This window comes from Leucopleurus acutus, assembly GCF_964270905.1.
Source record: "Leucopleurus acutus genome assembly, chromosome: 9".
In the NCBI taxonomy this organism is placed as follows: Eukaryota; Metazoa; Chordata; class Mammalia; order Artiodactyla; family Delphinidae; genus Leucopleurus; species Leucopleurus acutus.
The window spans coordinates 84,795,997-84,814,339 of record NC_139144.1 but is presented as its reverse complement, the minus strand read 5'-3'; the positions used below and the strand labels follow the sequence as shown (position 1 = coordinate 84,814,339).

The 18,343-nt window shown below is 42.6% G+C and overlaps 1 protein-coding gene across 1 annotated transcript in view; it reads right to left on the bottom strand.

Annotated features, from left to right (window-relative positions):
• The window catches only part of SND1 (staphylococcal nuclease and tudor domain containing 1), a 419,761-nt gene that overhangs the window by 384,838 nt on the left and 16,580 nt on the right, over positions 1 to 18,343 (bottom strand). Inside the window, exon 2 of the mRNA XM_082847033.1 lies at positions 5,197 to 5,346. Coding sequence (XP_082703159.1) covers positions 5,197 to 5,346 — 150 coding nt within the window. The remainder of the gene's footprint in view (positions 1 to 5,196; positions 5,347 to 18,343) is intronic.

Here is an 18,343-nt window from a genome sequence, read left to right as displayed (position 1 = left end):
GAGGAAAAGTTTCCACACACTAGGAAGCCCCTCACTGGCGGACACGGGGGGGTGACAGGGGGGAAGCTGCAGAGCCACGGAGGAGAGCACAGCAACAGGGGTGCGGAGGGCAAAGTGGAGAGATTCCCGCACAGAGGATCAGGGCCGACCGGCACTCACCAGCCCGAGGCTTGTCTGCTCACCCATCAGGGCGGGTGTAGGCTGGGAGCTGAGGCTCGGGCTTCAGAGGTCAGACCCCAGGGAGAGGACTGGGGTTGGCTGCGCGAACACAGACTGAAGGGGGCTAGTGTGCCACAGCTAGCCGGGAGGGAGTCTGGGAAAAATTCTGGACCTGCCTAAGAGGCAAGAGACCACTGTTTTGGGTGCACGAGGAGAGGGGATTCAGAGCACCACCTAAATGAGCTCGAGAAGGGTGCGAGCCGCAGCTATCAGCGCGGACCCCAGAGACAGGCATGAGACGCTAAGGCTGCTGCTGCCGCCACCAAGAAGCCTGTGTGCAAGCACAGGTCACTATCCACACCCACCTTCCGGGGAGCCTGTGCAGCCTGCCACTGCCAGGGTCCCGTGATCCAGGGACAACTTACCCGGGAGAACGCACGGCGCACCTCGGCTGGTGCAACATTACGCTGGCCTCTGCCCCCGCAGGCTCGCCCCGCATTCCATACCCCTCCCTCCCCCCGGCCTGAGTGAGCCAGAGCCCCCGAATCAGCTGCTCCTTTAACCCCGTCCTGTCTGAGTGAAGAACAGATGCCCTCGGGTGACCCACATGCAGAGGCACGGCCAAATCCAAAGCTGAACCCCAGGAGCTGTGCGAACAAAGAAGAGAAAGGGAAATCTCTCCCAGCAGCCTCAGGAGTGGCGGGGTAAATCTCCACAATCAACTTGATGTACCCTGCATCTGTGGAATACCTGAATAGACAATGAATCATCCCAAAATTCAGGTGGTGGACTTCAGAAGCAACTGTAGACTTGGGGGTTTGCTTTCTGCATCTAATTTATTTCTGGTTTTATGTTTATCTTAGTTTAGTATTTAGAGTTTACCATCATTGGTAGATTTGTTTATTGATTTGGTTGCTCTCTTCCTTGTTTTATTTTTAATATATATATTTTTTTCCATTTTCTCTTTCTGTGAGTCTGTGTATGCTTCTTTGCGTGATTTTGCCTGTATAGCTTTGCTATAAAGAAACACAAGCTTTAAATGATACATTAAACAAGATGGACTTAATTGATATTTATAGGACATTCCATCCAAAAACAACAGAATACACTTTCTTCTCAAGTGCTCCTGGAACATTCTCCAGGATAGATCATCTACTGGGTCACAAATAAAGCATTGGTAAATTTAAAAAAATTGAAATCGTACCAAGTATGTTTTCCGACCACAATGCTATGAGACTAGATATCAATTACAGGAAAAAAACTGTAAAAAATACAAACACATGGAAGCTAAACAATACACTACTAAATAACCAAGAGATCACTGAAGAAATCAAAGAGGGACTCAAAAAATGCCTAGAAACAAATGACAATGAAAACACGATGACCCAAAACCTACTGGATGCAGCAAAAGCAGTTCTAAGAGGGAAGTTTAGAGCAATACAATTCTACCTCAAGAAACAAGAAACATCTCAAATAAACAACCTAACCTTACACCTAAAGCAATCAGAGAAAGAAGAACAAAAAAACCCCAAAGTTAGTGGAAGGAAAGAAATCATAAAGATCAGATCAGAAATAAATGAAAAAGAAATGAATGTAGCAATGATCAATAAAACTGAAAGCTGATTCTTTAAGAAGATAAACAAAATTGATAAACCTTTAGCCAGACATCAAGAAAAAAAAGGAGAACACTCAAATCAATAGAACTAGAAGTGAAAAAGGAGAAGTAACAACTGACACGGCAGAAATACAGGGATCATGAGAGATTACTACAAGCAACTATATGCCAATAAAATGGACAACGTGGAAGAAATGGATAAATTCTTAGAAAAGCACAACCTTCCGAGACGGAACCAGGAAGGAATAGAAAATATAAACAAACCAATCACAAGCACTGAAATTGAGACTGTGATTTAAAATCTTCCAACAAACAAAAGTCCAGGACCAGATGGCTTCACAGGAGCAATCTGTCAAACATTCGGAGAAGAGCTAACACCATCCTTCTCAAACTCTTCCAAAATATAGCAGAGGGAGGAACACTCCCTAACTCATTATACAAGGCCACCATCACCCTGATACCAAAACCAAACAAAGATGTCACAAGAAAGAAAACTACAGGTGAGTATCACTGATGTACACAGATGCAAAAATTCTCCACAAAATACTAGCAAACAGAATCCAACAGCACATTAAAAGGATCATACACCATGATCAAGTGGGGTTTATTCCAGGAATGCAAGGATTCTTCAATATACACAAATCAATCAATGTGATACACCATATTAACAAATTGAAGGAGAAAAACCACATGATCATATCAATAGATGCAGAAAGTTGTGACATAATAGATGTGACAAAATACAACATCCATTTATGATAATCACCCTCCAGAAAGTAGGCATAAACGGAACTTACCTCAACATAATAAAGGCCATATATGACAAACCCACGGCCAACATTATCCTCAATGGTGAAAAACTGAAACCATTTTCACTAAGATCAGGAAAAAGACAAGGTTGTCCACTCTCACCACTATTTTTTTTTTCTTTTTTGCGATACGCGGGCCTCTCACTGTTGTGGCCTCTCCCATTGCAGAGCACAGGCTCCGGACACGCAGGCTCAGCAGCCATGGCTCACGGGCCCAGCCGCTCCGCAGCATGTGGGATCTTCCTGGACTGGGGCACAAACCCGTGTCCCCTGCATCGGCAGGCGGACTCTCAACCACTGCGCCACCAGGGAAGCCCTCACCACTATTACTCAACATTGTTTTGGAAGTTTCAGCCACAGCAATCAGAGAAGAAAAAGAAATAAAATGAATCCACATCAGGAAAGAAGAAGTAAAGCTGTCACTGTCTGCAGATGACATGATACTATACATAGAGAATCCTAAAGATGCTACCAGAAAACTACTAGAGCTAATCAATGAATTTGGTAAAGTAGCAGTACAAAATTAATGCACAGAAATCTCTGGCATTCCTATACACTAATGATGAAAAATCTGAAAGATAAATTAAGGAAACACTCCCATTTACCATTACAACAAAAAGAATAAAATACCTAGGAATAAACCTACCTAAGGAGACAGAAGACCTGTATGCAGAAAACTATAAGAGACTGATGAAAGAAATTAAAGGTGACACAGATGGAGAGATGTACCCTGTTCTTAGATTGGGAGAATCAACATTGTGAAAATGACTATACTACCCAAAGCAATCTACAGATTCAATGCAATCCCTATCAAACTACCAATGGCATCTTTCACAGAACTATAACAAAAAATTTCACAATTTGTATGGAAACACAAAAGACCCTGAATAGCCAAAGCAATCTTGAGAAAGAAAAACGGAGCTGGAGGAATCAGGCTCCCAGACTTCAGACTATACTACAAAGCTACAGTAATCAAGATAGTATGGTACTGGCACAAAAACAGAAATATAGATCAATGGAACAGAATAGAAAGCCCAGAGATAAACCCACGCATATATGGTCACCTTATTTTTTATAAAGGAGGCAAGAATATACAATGGAGAAAAGACAGCCTCTTCAATAAGTGGTGCTGGGAAAACTGAACAGCTACATGTAAAAGAATGAAATTAGAACACTCCCTAACACCTTACACAAAAATAAACTCAAAATGGATTAAAGACCTAAATGTAAGGCCAGACACTATAAAACTCTTAGAGGAAAACATAGGCAGAACACTCTATGACATAAATCACAGCAAGATCTTTTTTGACCCACCTTCTAGAGAAACGGAAATAAAAACAAAAATAAACAAATGGAACCTAATGAAACTTAAAAGCTTCTGCACAGCAAAGGAAACCATAAACAAGACCAAAAGACAACCCTCAGAATGGGAGAAAATATTTGCAAATGAAGCAACTGACAAAGGATTAATCTCCAAAATTTACAAGCAACTCATGCAGCTCAATATCAAAAAAACAAACAACCCAATCCAAAAATGGGCAGACGACCTAAACAGACATTTCTCCAAAGAAGATATACAGATTGCCAACAAACACATGAAAGGATGCTCAACATCATTAATCATTAGAGAAATGCAAATCAAAACTACAACGAGGTATTACCTCACACCAGTCAGAATGGCTATCATCAATGAATCTACAAACAATAAATGGTGGAGAGGGTATGGAGAAAAGGGAACCCTCTTGCACTGTTGGTGGGAATGTAAATTGATACAGCCACTATGGAGAACAGTATGGAGGTTCCTTAAAAAACTACAAATAGAACTACCATGCGACCCAGCAATCTCACTACTGGGCATATACCCTGAGAAAACCATAATTCCAAAAGAGTCATGTATCACAATGTTCATTGCAGCTCTATTTATAACAGCCAGGACATGGAATCAACCTAAGTGTCCATCAACAGATGAATGGATAAAGAAGATGTGGCACACATATACAATGGAATATTACTCAGCCATAAAAAGAAACAAAATTGAGTTATTTGTAGTGAGGTCGATGGACCTAGAGTCTGTCATACAGAGTGAAGTAAGTCAGAAAGTGAAAAATAAATACCATATGCTAACACGTATATATGGAATCTAAAAGAAAAAAGAATGGCTCTGAAGAACCTAGGGGCAGGCAAGGAATAAAGATGCAGACGTGGAGAATGGACTTGAGGACATGGGGAGGGGGAAGGGTAAGCTGGGACGAAGTGAGAGAGTGGCATGGACATATATACACTACCAAACGTAAAATAGATAGCTGGTGGGAAGCAGCCGCATGGCACAGGAGATCAGCTCGTGCTTTGTGACCACCTAGAGGGTGGGATAGGGAGGGTGGGAGGGAGACACAAGAGGGAGGAGATTCGTGGATATATGTATGTGTGTAATTGATTCACTTTGTTATAAAGCAGAAACTAACACACCATTGTAAAGCAGTTATACTCCAATAAAGATGTTAAAAAAAAAAAAACTTGAAATATACAGAAAAGAAAGAGTACATCAAATGTGCAGTCAAGGAGGAGACTGGGCTATAACCTGGGTCCACAGCCTCTGGGAGGGGAAGCACCTACCTCATCCGGGGTGTCTTTTGCATCAGGTTGTGTGGCAGCTGCCCTGCGGGCAAGGTTTCCAGCGCGAATGTTGCTAAGGTTGATCTGCCTCTCTGGAGGAGGCCCACCACGAGGCTGCCCGCGCACAATGATGGCACACCCTGAGAGGACCTAGGTAAGGGGAAAAACAGAGAAAATTAGCCGTCTAAAGGTAACATCACCACAATACGATGGTCCACTCCTGTATCCCCAACATCTAGAAAACTACTCGGCCTCTTGAAGGCACTCAAATATTTGCTGGATGACTGAATGAACAAGACTATTTTTAAGTTTATAAGAGAAATACCTACATAAAACCTTGGGCTAGATTCTGAAGTGACTGACCCAGCAATACAAATAAGAATTACACAAAATGATAGAAGACTCAAAATAGACTAGGGTGAAGAGGCATGCGAGACATGGAGATAACCTTTGTAATTTCATCCCAGCAAGCTGACCACCACCTGTGTTCTTTTCAGTATTTAAGAAGTTAATGTCTCCATCCACACGTGCTATTCTACGGTGGAAAAGGCAAGCAATGGAAGAAGGCCAGAGAAAAGTGGAAGCTGAAGGAAGAAGCCCCGACACGCCAGCCACACCAGCCAGAAGGAGCCGAGGATTCCCAGGGCTAACGTGGAGGCAATGCAGCCAGAGCCCAGTGCTCACACTTCCTCTGTAGACAGTGCTCAGACCCTAGGCTAAGAGAGAAATACAGAAGAGAGAATCTAGAAACCCCACGCCCTCGGTGATTACAACAGGGGCATCGAAGAAGCACCTTAAAGCTCCCAAGTCCAGCAGCTCCTTCCCTCTCTCTCTGAAGGATGCCAGGCATAAAACCCACTTGGCACCTATGGAATGAGCTCTAAAGCTCACTTAAAATATTTGCGGGGGGAAGAAGAAAGGATTTCACGTGGGAGAAGAGAAGAGACAGCACACAGAAAAACATGAGAATCATCGCCCAAGCTATTCAAATTCTTCGCTCAGCGAGGCACGATTCAATCAACAGGGAGCCTTGAGCACTGGCTTCACAAGAGCTGAAAGGCTCAATCCCACCTTCAAAACAAGAAAAAGCTGCTGAATGAAAAGTTAGTAGATGCAAGGTTGGAGAGTCCTGCCAATGCAGAACTCCGAGACAGACAAGACCACGGAGTTTCCTGTAAAGGGAACAGTCCTTGGAAAGGAAGCTGACTCAAAGGAAGAAAGGAAGGAATATGAAGGAAGCCACTTTGATATGCATTTGCTTAGCTGACTTGTCTCCCTCACCTCTCCACCTTAACTCATGCTCTAAATCGTGGACTATTAATATAAATACAGAAGTGCATTAAACATATATGTACATCTTAAAGAATAAGAAGCAAACAACTATGTAACCACCACCCAAGTTAATTACCAAAACACTAGCAGAACCTTGGCTCCCCTGTGTCCCTCTCTACTCCCAGCCCCGTCTCCTGACCGCCACCACTATCCTGACCATTGTGATAACCCCTCCTTCCTTGCTTTTCTGTACAGTGTTACCATTTACGTATACATCTCTATGCAGTATGGTGGTTTTGTTTTTCCTGTTTCTGAACTCTATAAACTGAGTCTACTGTGTGTACCCAACAGTGACTTGCTTCTTTTGCCCTTTTTTTGGGTGAAACTCATTCATGCCAGAGCACTAGTTTATTCACTTTTGTGGCTGTACTGTATTCCAGTGTATGAATCTACATAGTCCAACAAATATACATAGTCCAATTTTTTTTAATTAGTGCTAAGATTAACATCTCATTATCCCCAATACCTCAAGCATATAGACCTTGGTCTAAATGGTTCCTCCGTGGCTACACCATGACACACATAACAAAAGACTGTCTTCCTTACCTAGTTACAAGTCATGCTTTTCATTTTTATCCTTTGTGATCAAGTGTTACCAGCAATTAAACCCTACAGCTTCCAACCAAACAGTCTTGCTAACAGCCTTTCTTGAGAACCCATGTCCTGGACATCATCCCAGGGATCTGACATTCTAAAAAGACAAGCCCTCAAACAAAGCAAAGCCGAAGAAAAGCTATACTAGGGCACAGGATGGCTGATGCCCCTGAAATGAGAAGGGCCAAAGGAAGAACAGGAAAAGAACCTGGAAATGATTCACTTACAGTCAATTCTTCACAAGTGGCGGAAGAATAGCACATTTTTGGATAACTGCCTTGAAATCATTCATGTACAGACCGCAACGGGACTGAGATGCATAGAGCATACAAAGCAGAGCACCCGTCTCAAAGGGCTATTCCTTGATTTTCGTCAAGTTTTCACAAAAAGTAATAAAGCACTCCCAGGAGACCCAGTACCTCTCGGGAAGCCCAGCCGGAAACTCACGTTGGCTAACCAGTGAGCACTGACCCAGGCTAAGAAACAATCCTTATTTCTCAAGTCTGGCGAAACCCGCTGAAAAGCTCAGGAATAGAATGACTGATGACTACCCTCTTATTCCCCCTAAATATCAGCAAGGTGTTACCTCTAATGCCTTGACTAGTAAAGTAGATCCCTGGGGGACAGTGGGTCTATAACTATTATCCCGGGCCCATTAAGGGCTTTAGTGAACAACTTGTACAAAGGAATTTTGAAAAACCTCATTTGTACACTCTCCCCTTGCCCTGAAAGCTATTCTGAAGACTGCTGTCAGAGCTTCTTTGCATTACTGCACCAAATATGCCATTCAGACAACAGTCAGTACTTGAATTAATATTAGAGAGAGGTGATTTTATAGGCTGCACAACACCTTTTATACTATTGAGGATACAAATGCAAACAGCAGCCACCAAGTCAACCTCCCAAGCAACAAGGACAGATACTCACTGTGGCAGGTACTGCTATTCCTGTTCCCCCAGGAGGAGAGGACTGGCATGGCTACATCTTTCCTCTGAAACTCTCTCCCCCTCATTCATTTGGCCACAGCCTTGGCGATGAGATAGGAAAAGACTGTCTGCAGACCATTATGGAAGGAAGAGACCTGTCTATATGGGAAGAATTTGTTTCCTTCCTATTATTTATAGGAACTGAAATAGTTCAAAACACACTCCACCTCCTTTTTTGCTCTCCCCATTTCATCTTCCAAGTACTGTTCAACTCCCTCCACCTGCCTCACTTATCAGAAGTCTTTATTCAAGTTCTTCCTCAATAAAAATATTTAATGGGCTTCTCTTGTCTAAGGTTCCCCACCAAATAAAGCCAAGGGAAAGACCTTCTGGGGGAAAAATACTTAAAATGTCTTTATTTTGGGGGGGGCTGTGTTTTGGTCTTCATTGCTGCACGCAGGCTTTCTCTAGTTGCAGTGAGTGCGGCTACTCTTCTTTGTGGTGCGCAGGCTTCTCATTGCGGTGCGCAGGCTTCTCATTAAGGTGGCTTCTCTTGTTGCGCAGCACGGGCTCCAGGTGCGCGGGCTTCAGTAGTTGTGGCACGTGGGCTCAGTAGCTGCAGCACGTGGGCCCCTAGAGTGCACGGGCTTCAGTAGTTGCGGCACGCAGGCTCAGTAGTTGTGGCACGTGGGCTTAGTTGCTCCACGGCATGTGGGATCTTCCAGGACCAGGGATTGAACCCATGTCCCCTGCACTGGCAGGCAGATTCTTAACCACTGCGCCACCAGGGAAGTCCTTTAAAATGTCTTTAGGTAAAATATGAAAAAGACCAAGGGTCTATATATCAAACTTAACTTGTATCTCATATGGCATGAAAACAAGTCATTTTTCCTCTGTAAATCACAAGACCTAACATCTGAAGTTGATTACTTATAATTTTATCCATTGATTGAGCCATTTATTTATTCATTCATTAATTCAACACAAATTTATTGAGTGCCTTCTATATGTCAGGCATTGTTCCAGGCAAGTAACATACTTCAGTGAAATAAAACAGACAAAAATGTCTGCTCTTGGAGACAGGGGTAATTGTTCTGGCAAAGCTGTACTGATTCATGTTGCAAACTTTCATGGATGCGGTAATTATCATTAATTGCTAATTTATAGGGCATAGAAAGCAAGTCATATGGTAACTGCTTTATCCAATTATATTAATAAAATGACATATTCTAGAAAAATGATCTTAGCCCTACCTGATACAGCAGGAGGCTTGTGAAAACAGCTGTCAAAACGAGTCAGTGTGATTGAGGTTATGAATTAGACAGTTTTCATCTCTGACAATAAAGGCTGCAGAGACACGTGGTGTGATTCAGAGGACCTGGCTTCAGGGCACAAGTTGGATGGTGACAAAGGCTGAAATAAGCCAGCTGAGAAGGAAAATGGGGACTCAAACTGCTCAAACCCACTAATAGGTTTACTGGGAGATTTACCTACAGTGAAACACTTTATGGGCAGCTATTAAAATACTGCACAGCAACAGGAACACCACCTTAAATCTTCACTAGATACTGATAAATGACTTGGTTTAACTCTTAAGCCCCTAGACCACGAACACCAAAAGATAGAAAACTTCTTATACAAAAACCTACCCAGGGCTTCCCTGGTGGCGCAGTGGTTAAGAATCCGCCTGCCAATGCAGGGGCCACGGGTTCTAGTCCTGGTCCAGGAAGATCCCACATGCCGCGGAGCAACTAAGCCCGTGTACCACAACTACTGAGCCTGCGCTCTAGAGCCCGCAAGCCACTGCTACTGAAGCCCGCGTGCATAGAGTCCGTGCTCTGCAACAAGAGAAGCCACCACAATGAGAAGCCCCGCGCACTGCAACGAAGAGTAGCCCCCGCTCGCTGCAACTAGAGAAAGCCCACACGCAGCAACAAAGACCCAACACAGCCAAAAATAAATAAATTTAATTAATTAATTAAAAAAAAACCTACCCACACTATACTTAGGGCAAAAAAAGTGATGGTATAGAAATCCGTGTCAATAAAATCAGCATTCTTTTTCATGGCACCAAGAGCAAAAATCATCTTGGCTTAAAAGTCGTATCTTCTTAGCTGAGAGCATCTTGTTAGCTCTACAAGGAGGACTAGCTTAACAGGTATACCTGCCTGATAAGCTATGACAAGAATATCTTAGCCATATCTGTCAATATGAAGATCCAATATAAAGAATAAGGACAGTCACCTGATGAACACCAAAATGTTATGAAATGGAAGCCCAAAATAAACTCATAAATTTATGGTCAACTGATTTTCAAAAAGGGTGCCAAGATAATTGGGAAAGAAGCTTTCAACAAAACTATGCTGGGAAAACTGGATATCCACGTGCAAAAGAATGAAGCCGGATCTCTACCTCACACCATATACAAAAGCTAACTCAAAGGATCAGAGACATAAATATAAGAGTTAAACTATAAAACTCTTAGAAGAAAACATGGTGACCATGGATTAGGCAATGGTTTCTTAGATATGACACCATCTTAGAAAGCACAAGCAACCAAAAACATTGTGCTTCAATGGACGATATCAAGAAAGTGAAAAGACAGTATTTACAAAACATATGTGATAAGGGTCTAGTACCTGGAATAAGGAAATACTGTAACTCAACAATTAAAAATGGGCAAGGAGGGTTTCCCTGGTGGCGCAGTGGTTGACAGTCCGCCTGGCGATGCAGGGGGCACATGTTTGTGTCCCGGTCCGGGAAGATCCCACATGCTGCGGAGCGGCTAGGCCCGTGAGCCATGGCCGCTGAGCCTGTGCGTCCGGAGCCTGTGCTCCGCAACGGAAGAGGCCACAACAGTGAGAGGCCCGCGCACCGTGCAAAAAAAAAAAAAAATGGGCAAGGAGGGGCTTCCCTGGTGGCACAGTGGTTGAGAGTCCACCTGCCGATGCAGGGGACACAGGTTCGTGCCCCGGTCAGGGAAGATCCCACATGCCTCGGAGCAGCTAGGCCCGTGAGCCATGGCCACTGAGCCTGCGCGTCCAGAGCCTGTGCTCCGCAACGGGAGAGGCCACAACAGTGAGAGGCCCGAATACCGCAAAAAAAAAAAAAAAAAAAAAGGGCAAGGATTTGAACAGATATCTATCCAAAGAAGATAGACAAATGGCCAGTAAGCACATTTATTATTAGTCATAAGGGAAATGCAAATCAAAACCACGATGACATATCACTTCATAGCCACAAGGGTGGCTATAATCAATAAAACAGACAATAACAAGTGTTGACAAGAATGTGGAGAAATTAGAACCTTAATACATTGTTGGTGATGCAATCACTTTGGAAAACAGTCTGGCGGTCCCTCAAAAGTTAAACATAGAATTATCATATGACCCAGCAATTTCACTCCTAGGTACAAAGCCAAGAAAAATAAAATACATGTCCACATAAATTTTGTACACAAATGTTCATGGTAACATTACTCATAAGAGCCAAAAAGAGTAAAAACAATCCAAATGTCCATCAAGCGACAAACAGATAAGCAAAATCTAGTATAACCATAAAATGGAATATTATTCAAAAATAAAAAGAAATGAAGTACTGATTGATGCTACAACATGGATAAATCTTGAAAACATTATGCTAAGTGAAAGAAGCCAGACAAAAAGCCACATATTGAAATGATTCCATTTATATGAAATGTCCAGAACAGGCAAATCTATAGAGACAGAAAGTAGATCTGTGGTTCTCAAGGGCTGGAGGGAGAGAACAGGGAGTGACTGCTAATAAGTCCAGGGTTTCTTTTTCTTTTAAGTACCAATGAAAACTGTTCTAGAATTAGACAGTGGCAACAGTTGTGTGAGTAATTTTATGGTATGTGAATTTATTTAAATTTAAAAAATTAAGATCCAATATGGAAGTACAAAAATATGACATAAAATGTCTATTTCCACAGGGGTATTTCCATATCTTGTAGGAAGATTAGACCCTTAGCTGAACAACACTAACAAAAGTTTTTTAAAAGGCAGCTTGACTCAGACCCAAAATTCAGGCATGGGGATTCACAACAGAATGAAGGGCTTCTGTAAACTTTCAAGCCCTCGAGAAATAACAAGATAGAAGTCACAGGAAAGAAGCAGAACTTTAGTGAAATCTGCAAAGCCCTAAAAAGGAGAAAGATGGCCAAAAACAATACAAGCTTTTTCTGAGAAACAACACAGCAAATAGAATGAACTCCTTTCCCTCTGTGGCACAGAAAGGAGAACCAAGAAAATCATTAACAGTCCAAGAACCAAGAACAGGCCATAATGCCATCCAGAAGTCTGCAAAGGCCACAACCCAAAGGCTGCATGTTTAGAGGACAAAGAAGCAGGCCAGCAACTCTTCTCTGGACAAGGTGTTTTCTCCACCTAAAAATACCATCAGGGGACGGGAAAGAACTGTTGTGCACTTTAATGAAGCAAAACACTCTAAAGAAACGCAATTAAAGCACAAGTAGAACTTAAAAAAAAAAAAAAACTGAGATTGGAGAAAATCTTAGTATATCAGAAAAAATGCTTCCTGGCAGCCAGAGCTGTTGCCTCCACAGGAAGAATCATCTCTTGAAAATTAAAACGTCATTTAGACAAGGAGCAAGCAATCCCAGAAGAGCCTAAGCCGTGTGGTCTGGGAGCTCTTTCCCAGCATATGCGCCAACATGACCGGCTTTTTCTTTCTTTTTCTGGCGAGAGCAAGAGGCAAACCTAAATGAAAGGGCCCAGCATTCAAGCACAATGACCTGGAAGCCCATGGCCTCGTGGCAGGCCATTTCACTTGTGCCGGGCGCACCAGCTCTTTCCGGAGAGACAATCCAGGGCCAGCTGTACCATGAATTGGGCCTCAGTTTGGAAAGAAGCAAGTTCAAATCCCAAGGGGACTCTAACGATCACCTGCAGAGAGAGGGCAGCTAACCCAGAGCATCTAATCAAGGCCCTTTTATTTTACAGATGAAGAATCTGCAAATGAGACAGGCTAAAGTGACTTTTGCTTAAAATAAAATTGATGGCAGAGCAAGTACTAGACCTGAAGTCCCCAAACCTGATGTTCTACTATGACACAGGAAGAAACAAGCATTTGGGGAGTTGCTATCTGTTAAAACGGTAGGTGAGGTTACCTACTGATTAAATCTTTTCCTCAGTTAAAAATCTCCATTTCCGTGTGCCAGCAGAGCAGGTGTCAGAGACTAAATCACTAAGCCAGCAAAGCTTCCATGAGCTGGCTCCCCAAACCAAATCAACACTTATTAAACACTACCATATGCAGGGAAAGCAGACTTGCAGTCTCAATTTTATCAAAGAATACCCAAAAAGGAGACACAAAGGAAGAAAACTTCAGAATGATAAAAAGCAGGATTGGCAAACTACAGCCCAGTGGCCAAATCCGCCCTACCACCTGTTTCTGTACAACCCATGAGCTAAAAATGGTTTTTACATTTTTAAGTGGTTAAAAAAAAAAAAAGGATATTATGTAACACATGGAAAGAGTATGAAATTCAAGTTTCAGCTTCCATAAATAAAGTTTTGTTGGAACATGGCCAAGCTCATTCACTTATGTAATAGTCTATATGGCTGCTTTCACACTGAAACAGCAGAGTTGAGTAGCTGATACAGAGCCCACATGGCTCTCAAAGGCTAAAGTATTTACTACCTGGCCCTTCAAAGAGTCAGTTTGCCAGCCTCTGATATAAAACATTATGACAAGGAATGAGATGAAAACTAGTTTTATGGCAGGTTAAATGGTACGTGCACAGCAAAAATAAATTCTGGACGACCACTTCAAGTTACACATACTGCTCATCTTTATAATCAGGGAAGGGGCAGTGGTAAGTGGCAATAAGAATTTAGTTTCAGAATCAAATCCATGTCAGTGGTGATTTTTGAAAGTTCATTGGCTCTATTAGCTTCAATTTCCTCATTTATAAAATAAGTATATCAGAATATCCATGAGAGGTGTGATGAAACCTAAACAAGGGAATAAGGCCCTTGGCACAGAGGGTGGCCAAAAGACCCAATAAATAATAGCCAATATCGTTTTTATAAGAAATGGCTTGGGAGTTCCCTGGTGGTCTAGTGGTTAGAATTCGGCACTTTCACTGCCGTGACCCAGGTTCAATCCCTGGTCGGGGAACTGAGATCCCACAAGCTGCTGGGTGTGGCCAAAATTTAAAAAAAAAAAAAAAAGGCTCAAAGTGTGGTCTGAAGTAAAGACTGGAAGTATATGTACCACAGAAAAAGAACCATTTCCTCCTGGGGTTTACAAGTGAATATCAAATTCATGGAAATTCTCCCACCACTGAATTCAACCAGAAAGAATTAGAGAAATAATCCATGATCTCGTTTCCCTGCTTTATCACCTAAGATACCCACTCTCTAGGAGAGTGGACTTAAGTGATTTCTGAACCTCTGTCCTCAGAGATCATGGCAAATAAGTATCGTATCTTAAGTTTATTCTTAACTTCAAACTTGACAAAGTGTCTTGACAATCATAGCCTCAGATGACCATGAATCTGAAATCAGATAGTCTTAAGTTTGAACACAAACTCAAGTGACAAGCATTCTGAACACTGTGATGACATTCCCTCATCTATAAGTGAGGACAATACTACTGCCATCTTCTCTGGACGTTATGATTATTAAGCGAGATGCCTCACGGTACCTGACACCTAGTAGGTACGCAAGAAATGTTAAGGGCACGCTGGTCTCTCTTCTCTTCCCTCCCTACTGTCCACTCCTCTCCATCCTCACAACAAACTGTGGCACAGTTAGATGATGGCCACCAGGACTAGAACACAGGTTTTCCCCGTGCACTTTCTAATAAACCCCAAATATTAAACATCTGATATGAGAATTATGAATCAAAACAGTCATGACTTAACATAAAGAACACAAGGCTGTAACCTGCACAAATACAGCCTAACCAGAAAGGAACTAGCTCAGTCTCCTAGAGGCCAGAAGCCCGGTGATGATCCTCTGCAGAGCCAAGTCCTCACCACCCCAAGGCTCAGCTCCACGGTGGTCAAGGAACCAGAGTTACTCAGAAATAAGAACTCAGCAGGAACTATATGGCAGGCAAACACAAAGTGTCATTCCAGAAAAATCCATTCCAGTTGTCAAAAGAGTTTATCAGAGTAAACGTCATGTGTGAAAATTACAAAAAAGGGAAAAGAACCAAAAACTGACTCCAGAAGAGCGTAAGAGTGATCATCTGATCACTCCAGGACTTGACCCCTCAACCAAACGTTTAGGGTCAAGTACTCAGACTATTAAAGCTGAAGGAAAATTACTGCAGTGATCAGGGCTTTTGGGTGGTGATTCTGCTGTTTAAAATGGCCCACAGGCGTAGTCATGAAGTTTTCTTAAGCACAAAGAAAGCTGTTATGTGCCCTACAGAGAAAATATTAGGTAATTTTCATTTAGGCACAAGTTATAGTGCTGTTGCTCATATGTTCAAAGTTAATGAATCAAGACTACACATCAAGTAAGAGGACTTTTTTTTTTTTTTTTTTTGGCTGTGTTGGGTCTTCATTGCTGCGCGCGGGCTTTCTCTAGTTGCGGCGAGCAGGGGCTACTCTTCGTTGCGGTGCGCGGGCTTCTCATTGCGGTGGCTTCTCTTGTTGCAGAGCACGGGCTCTAGGCGTGCAGGCTTCAGTAGTTGTGGTTCGCGGGCTCTAGAGTGCAGGCTCAGTAGTTGTGGCTCATGGGCTTAGCTGCTCCGCGGCATGTGGGATCTTCCCAGACCAGGGCTCGAACCCATGTCCCCTGCACTGGCAGACAGGGGGATTCTTAACCACTGAGCCACCAGGGAAGCCCCAAGTAAGAGGTCTTTAAACAAAAGCACACAGAACAAGGTCATATATCTATTACTTGATGAAAATGTGGTGACCAGAGGCTCACAGGAACTAACTCAGTATTTCTCACAGGAGCGATGGTTCAAAATTCACTAATTCAGTGCTTGTGACTTGACAGAACAGAACTACCACAAATAATGGCTATATGTTATAAATACAAAGAAGATGATATGGCAACCTCTGCGGGGAGAGTCACAGGAGTTACTTGCACTATTCTTGCAACTTTTCTGTAAGTTTGAGATTATTTTTAAATAAAATTTAAAAATCTTTTGAAAAAGGTGCAAAACATACTACCAGCTGCTTTAGAGCCTCAAAGACAAAACAAATCCCTAGAACAAGAACTCCTTGGTGATTCTGAAAATCTGTCTTGCTCCCCTCCCAAACCCCCTCCGCACACACAACTAAAAGAATGAATGTCAAACTGAAACCAAGCAGGATCCTGTAGGGCCCTCCCGGGTACAAAAGCCCCTCCGTGTCCCCCATTTCTTTTTTATAGAAGGCTTTAGTCTCCTAGGCCTTCCAGAGTTCCAAACAGCAGGCTCCAGCAGTTACTCATTAGGGGAGTGAGGGAATACAGAAACAAAAGGCAGTTAAACAAGAGAAGTAACGAGAATAGTTCAGTGATAAAACAGAGTTCTAGTTCCTCCTCAAGGGACACACACAGTCTAACACATATCTCTGAGTTGTTCTGCAGAAACTAAGACCCCCCCCCACCTGGGTAGAGGACAGTGACTACACACCGTATACCCCACACTGGCTGGCAGGCAGGCACCAGAACATTGATAATTAAGATTCACATCACCCTGTTACCTACCATCAACCAATCAGAAGAAGAAAGTCATACACCCTGCAGCCCTCTCCCCAAATGCTGCCTTTAAAAATCGTTCCCGGGCTTCCCTAGTGGCGCAGTGGTTGAAAGTCCGCCTGCCGATGCAGGGGACACGGGTTCGTGCCCCGGTCCGGGAAGATCCCACATGCCGCGGCACGGCTAAGCCCATGAGCCATGGCTGCTGAGCCTGCACGTCCGGAGCCTGTGCTCCGCAACGGGAGAGGCCACAACAGTGAGAGGCCTGCGTACCGCAAAAAAAAAAAAAAATTAAATTAAAAAATAAATAAATAAATAAAAATCATTCCCTGAGGGAGGGATAAATTGGAAGATTAGGATTGACATATACACACTACTATATATAAAATAGATAACTAATAAGGACTTACTGTATAGCACAGGGAACTCTACTCAGTACTCTGCAATGGCCTACATGGGAAAAGAATTTAAAAAAGAGTAGATGTATGTGTATGTATAACTGATTCACTTCACTCTACACCTGAAACTAACACAACATTGTAAATCAATTATACTCCAATAAAAATTTAAAAAAAGAAAATCATCCCCTGAAAGCCATCAAGGAGTTCAGGTATTCTGAACACGAGCCACCTTGCTTGGCACCCAGCAAATAAACATACTTACCCACAACCTGGTGTCAGTAAATTGGCTTTGCTGTGTAGCAAAGCAGACCCAAGTTCAGTTCAGTGACAAAACCATTATTGTGTTGCAAGGACCATATCATCCCATATGATCCGCTGATCACTTCATGTTCTTCTTCCAAATGAGATAATATGCTAGACGCATTCAAATCACAGAATTCCAATCTCTGAGCACACAGTTCAAAAAAGCTATCGCTGGGGACTTCCTTGACGGTCCAGTGGTTAAGACTTCGCCTTCCAATGCAGGGGGTGCAGGTTAGATCCCTGGTCAGGGAGCTAAGATCCCACATGCCACACGGCCAAAAAACCAAAGCATAAAACAGAAACAATATTGTAACAAATTCAATAAAGACTTTAAAAATGGTCTGCATCAAAAAAAAAAAGAAAAGGCTATCACTCCCAAAAAGGATCTTGAATTTTAGGGAGATGTCCTCTTCCTTCCAGTGCTAGTTATCTGGTGGGGATTTTAAAAACCTACATGTGTGATCTAATTAGATTTTATATTCAGAAAAGCCAAAAACCCCTTAATGTCTCAAAAGTTTTGAGAAACAATGGATGAAAGTTCAGAGTCCTCTATTGAGAACATTCTCTAAGAGGCCAGAGCACCATCCATATTTTTGGTTTAAATCCTGTAATCTTGATGGTAATCCCTTTCCTCAGGAGCTGGCCTTCTTTATTAATGAAGAAGAATCTGATTATCAAAAACAATGCCTGGGTCCCCCACTCCAGTCTAGAAACAAAGGGAAAGATGTTTTGGTAAATGCCAAGAGAAATCTATTAATTTGCAAGACACTGGATTCCAAGTTTAGATTTTATTTTCTTTTATCCTTACCAAATCCTGATTTCCTCTTCCGCAAGAATAAGAGTCTCTACAGCTAATCAACTATACTTTGAATACACTGAAAAGTTAAATCACTGCAGCCACCAT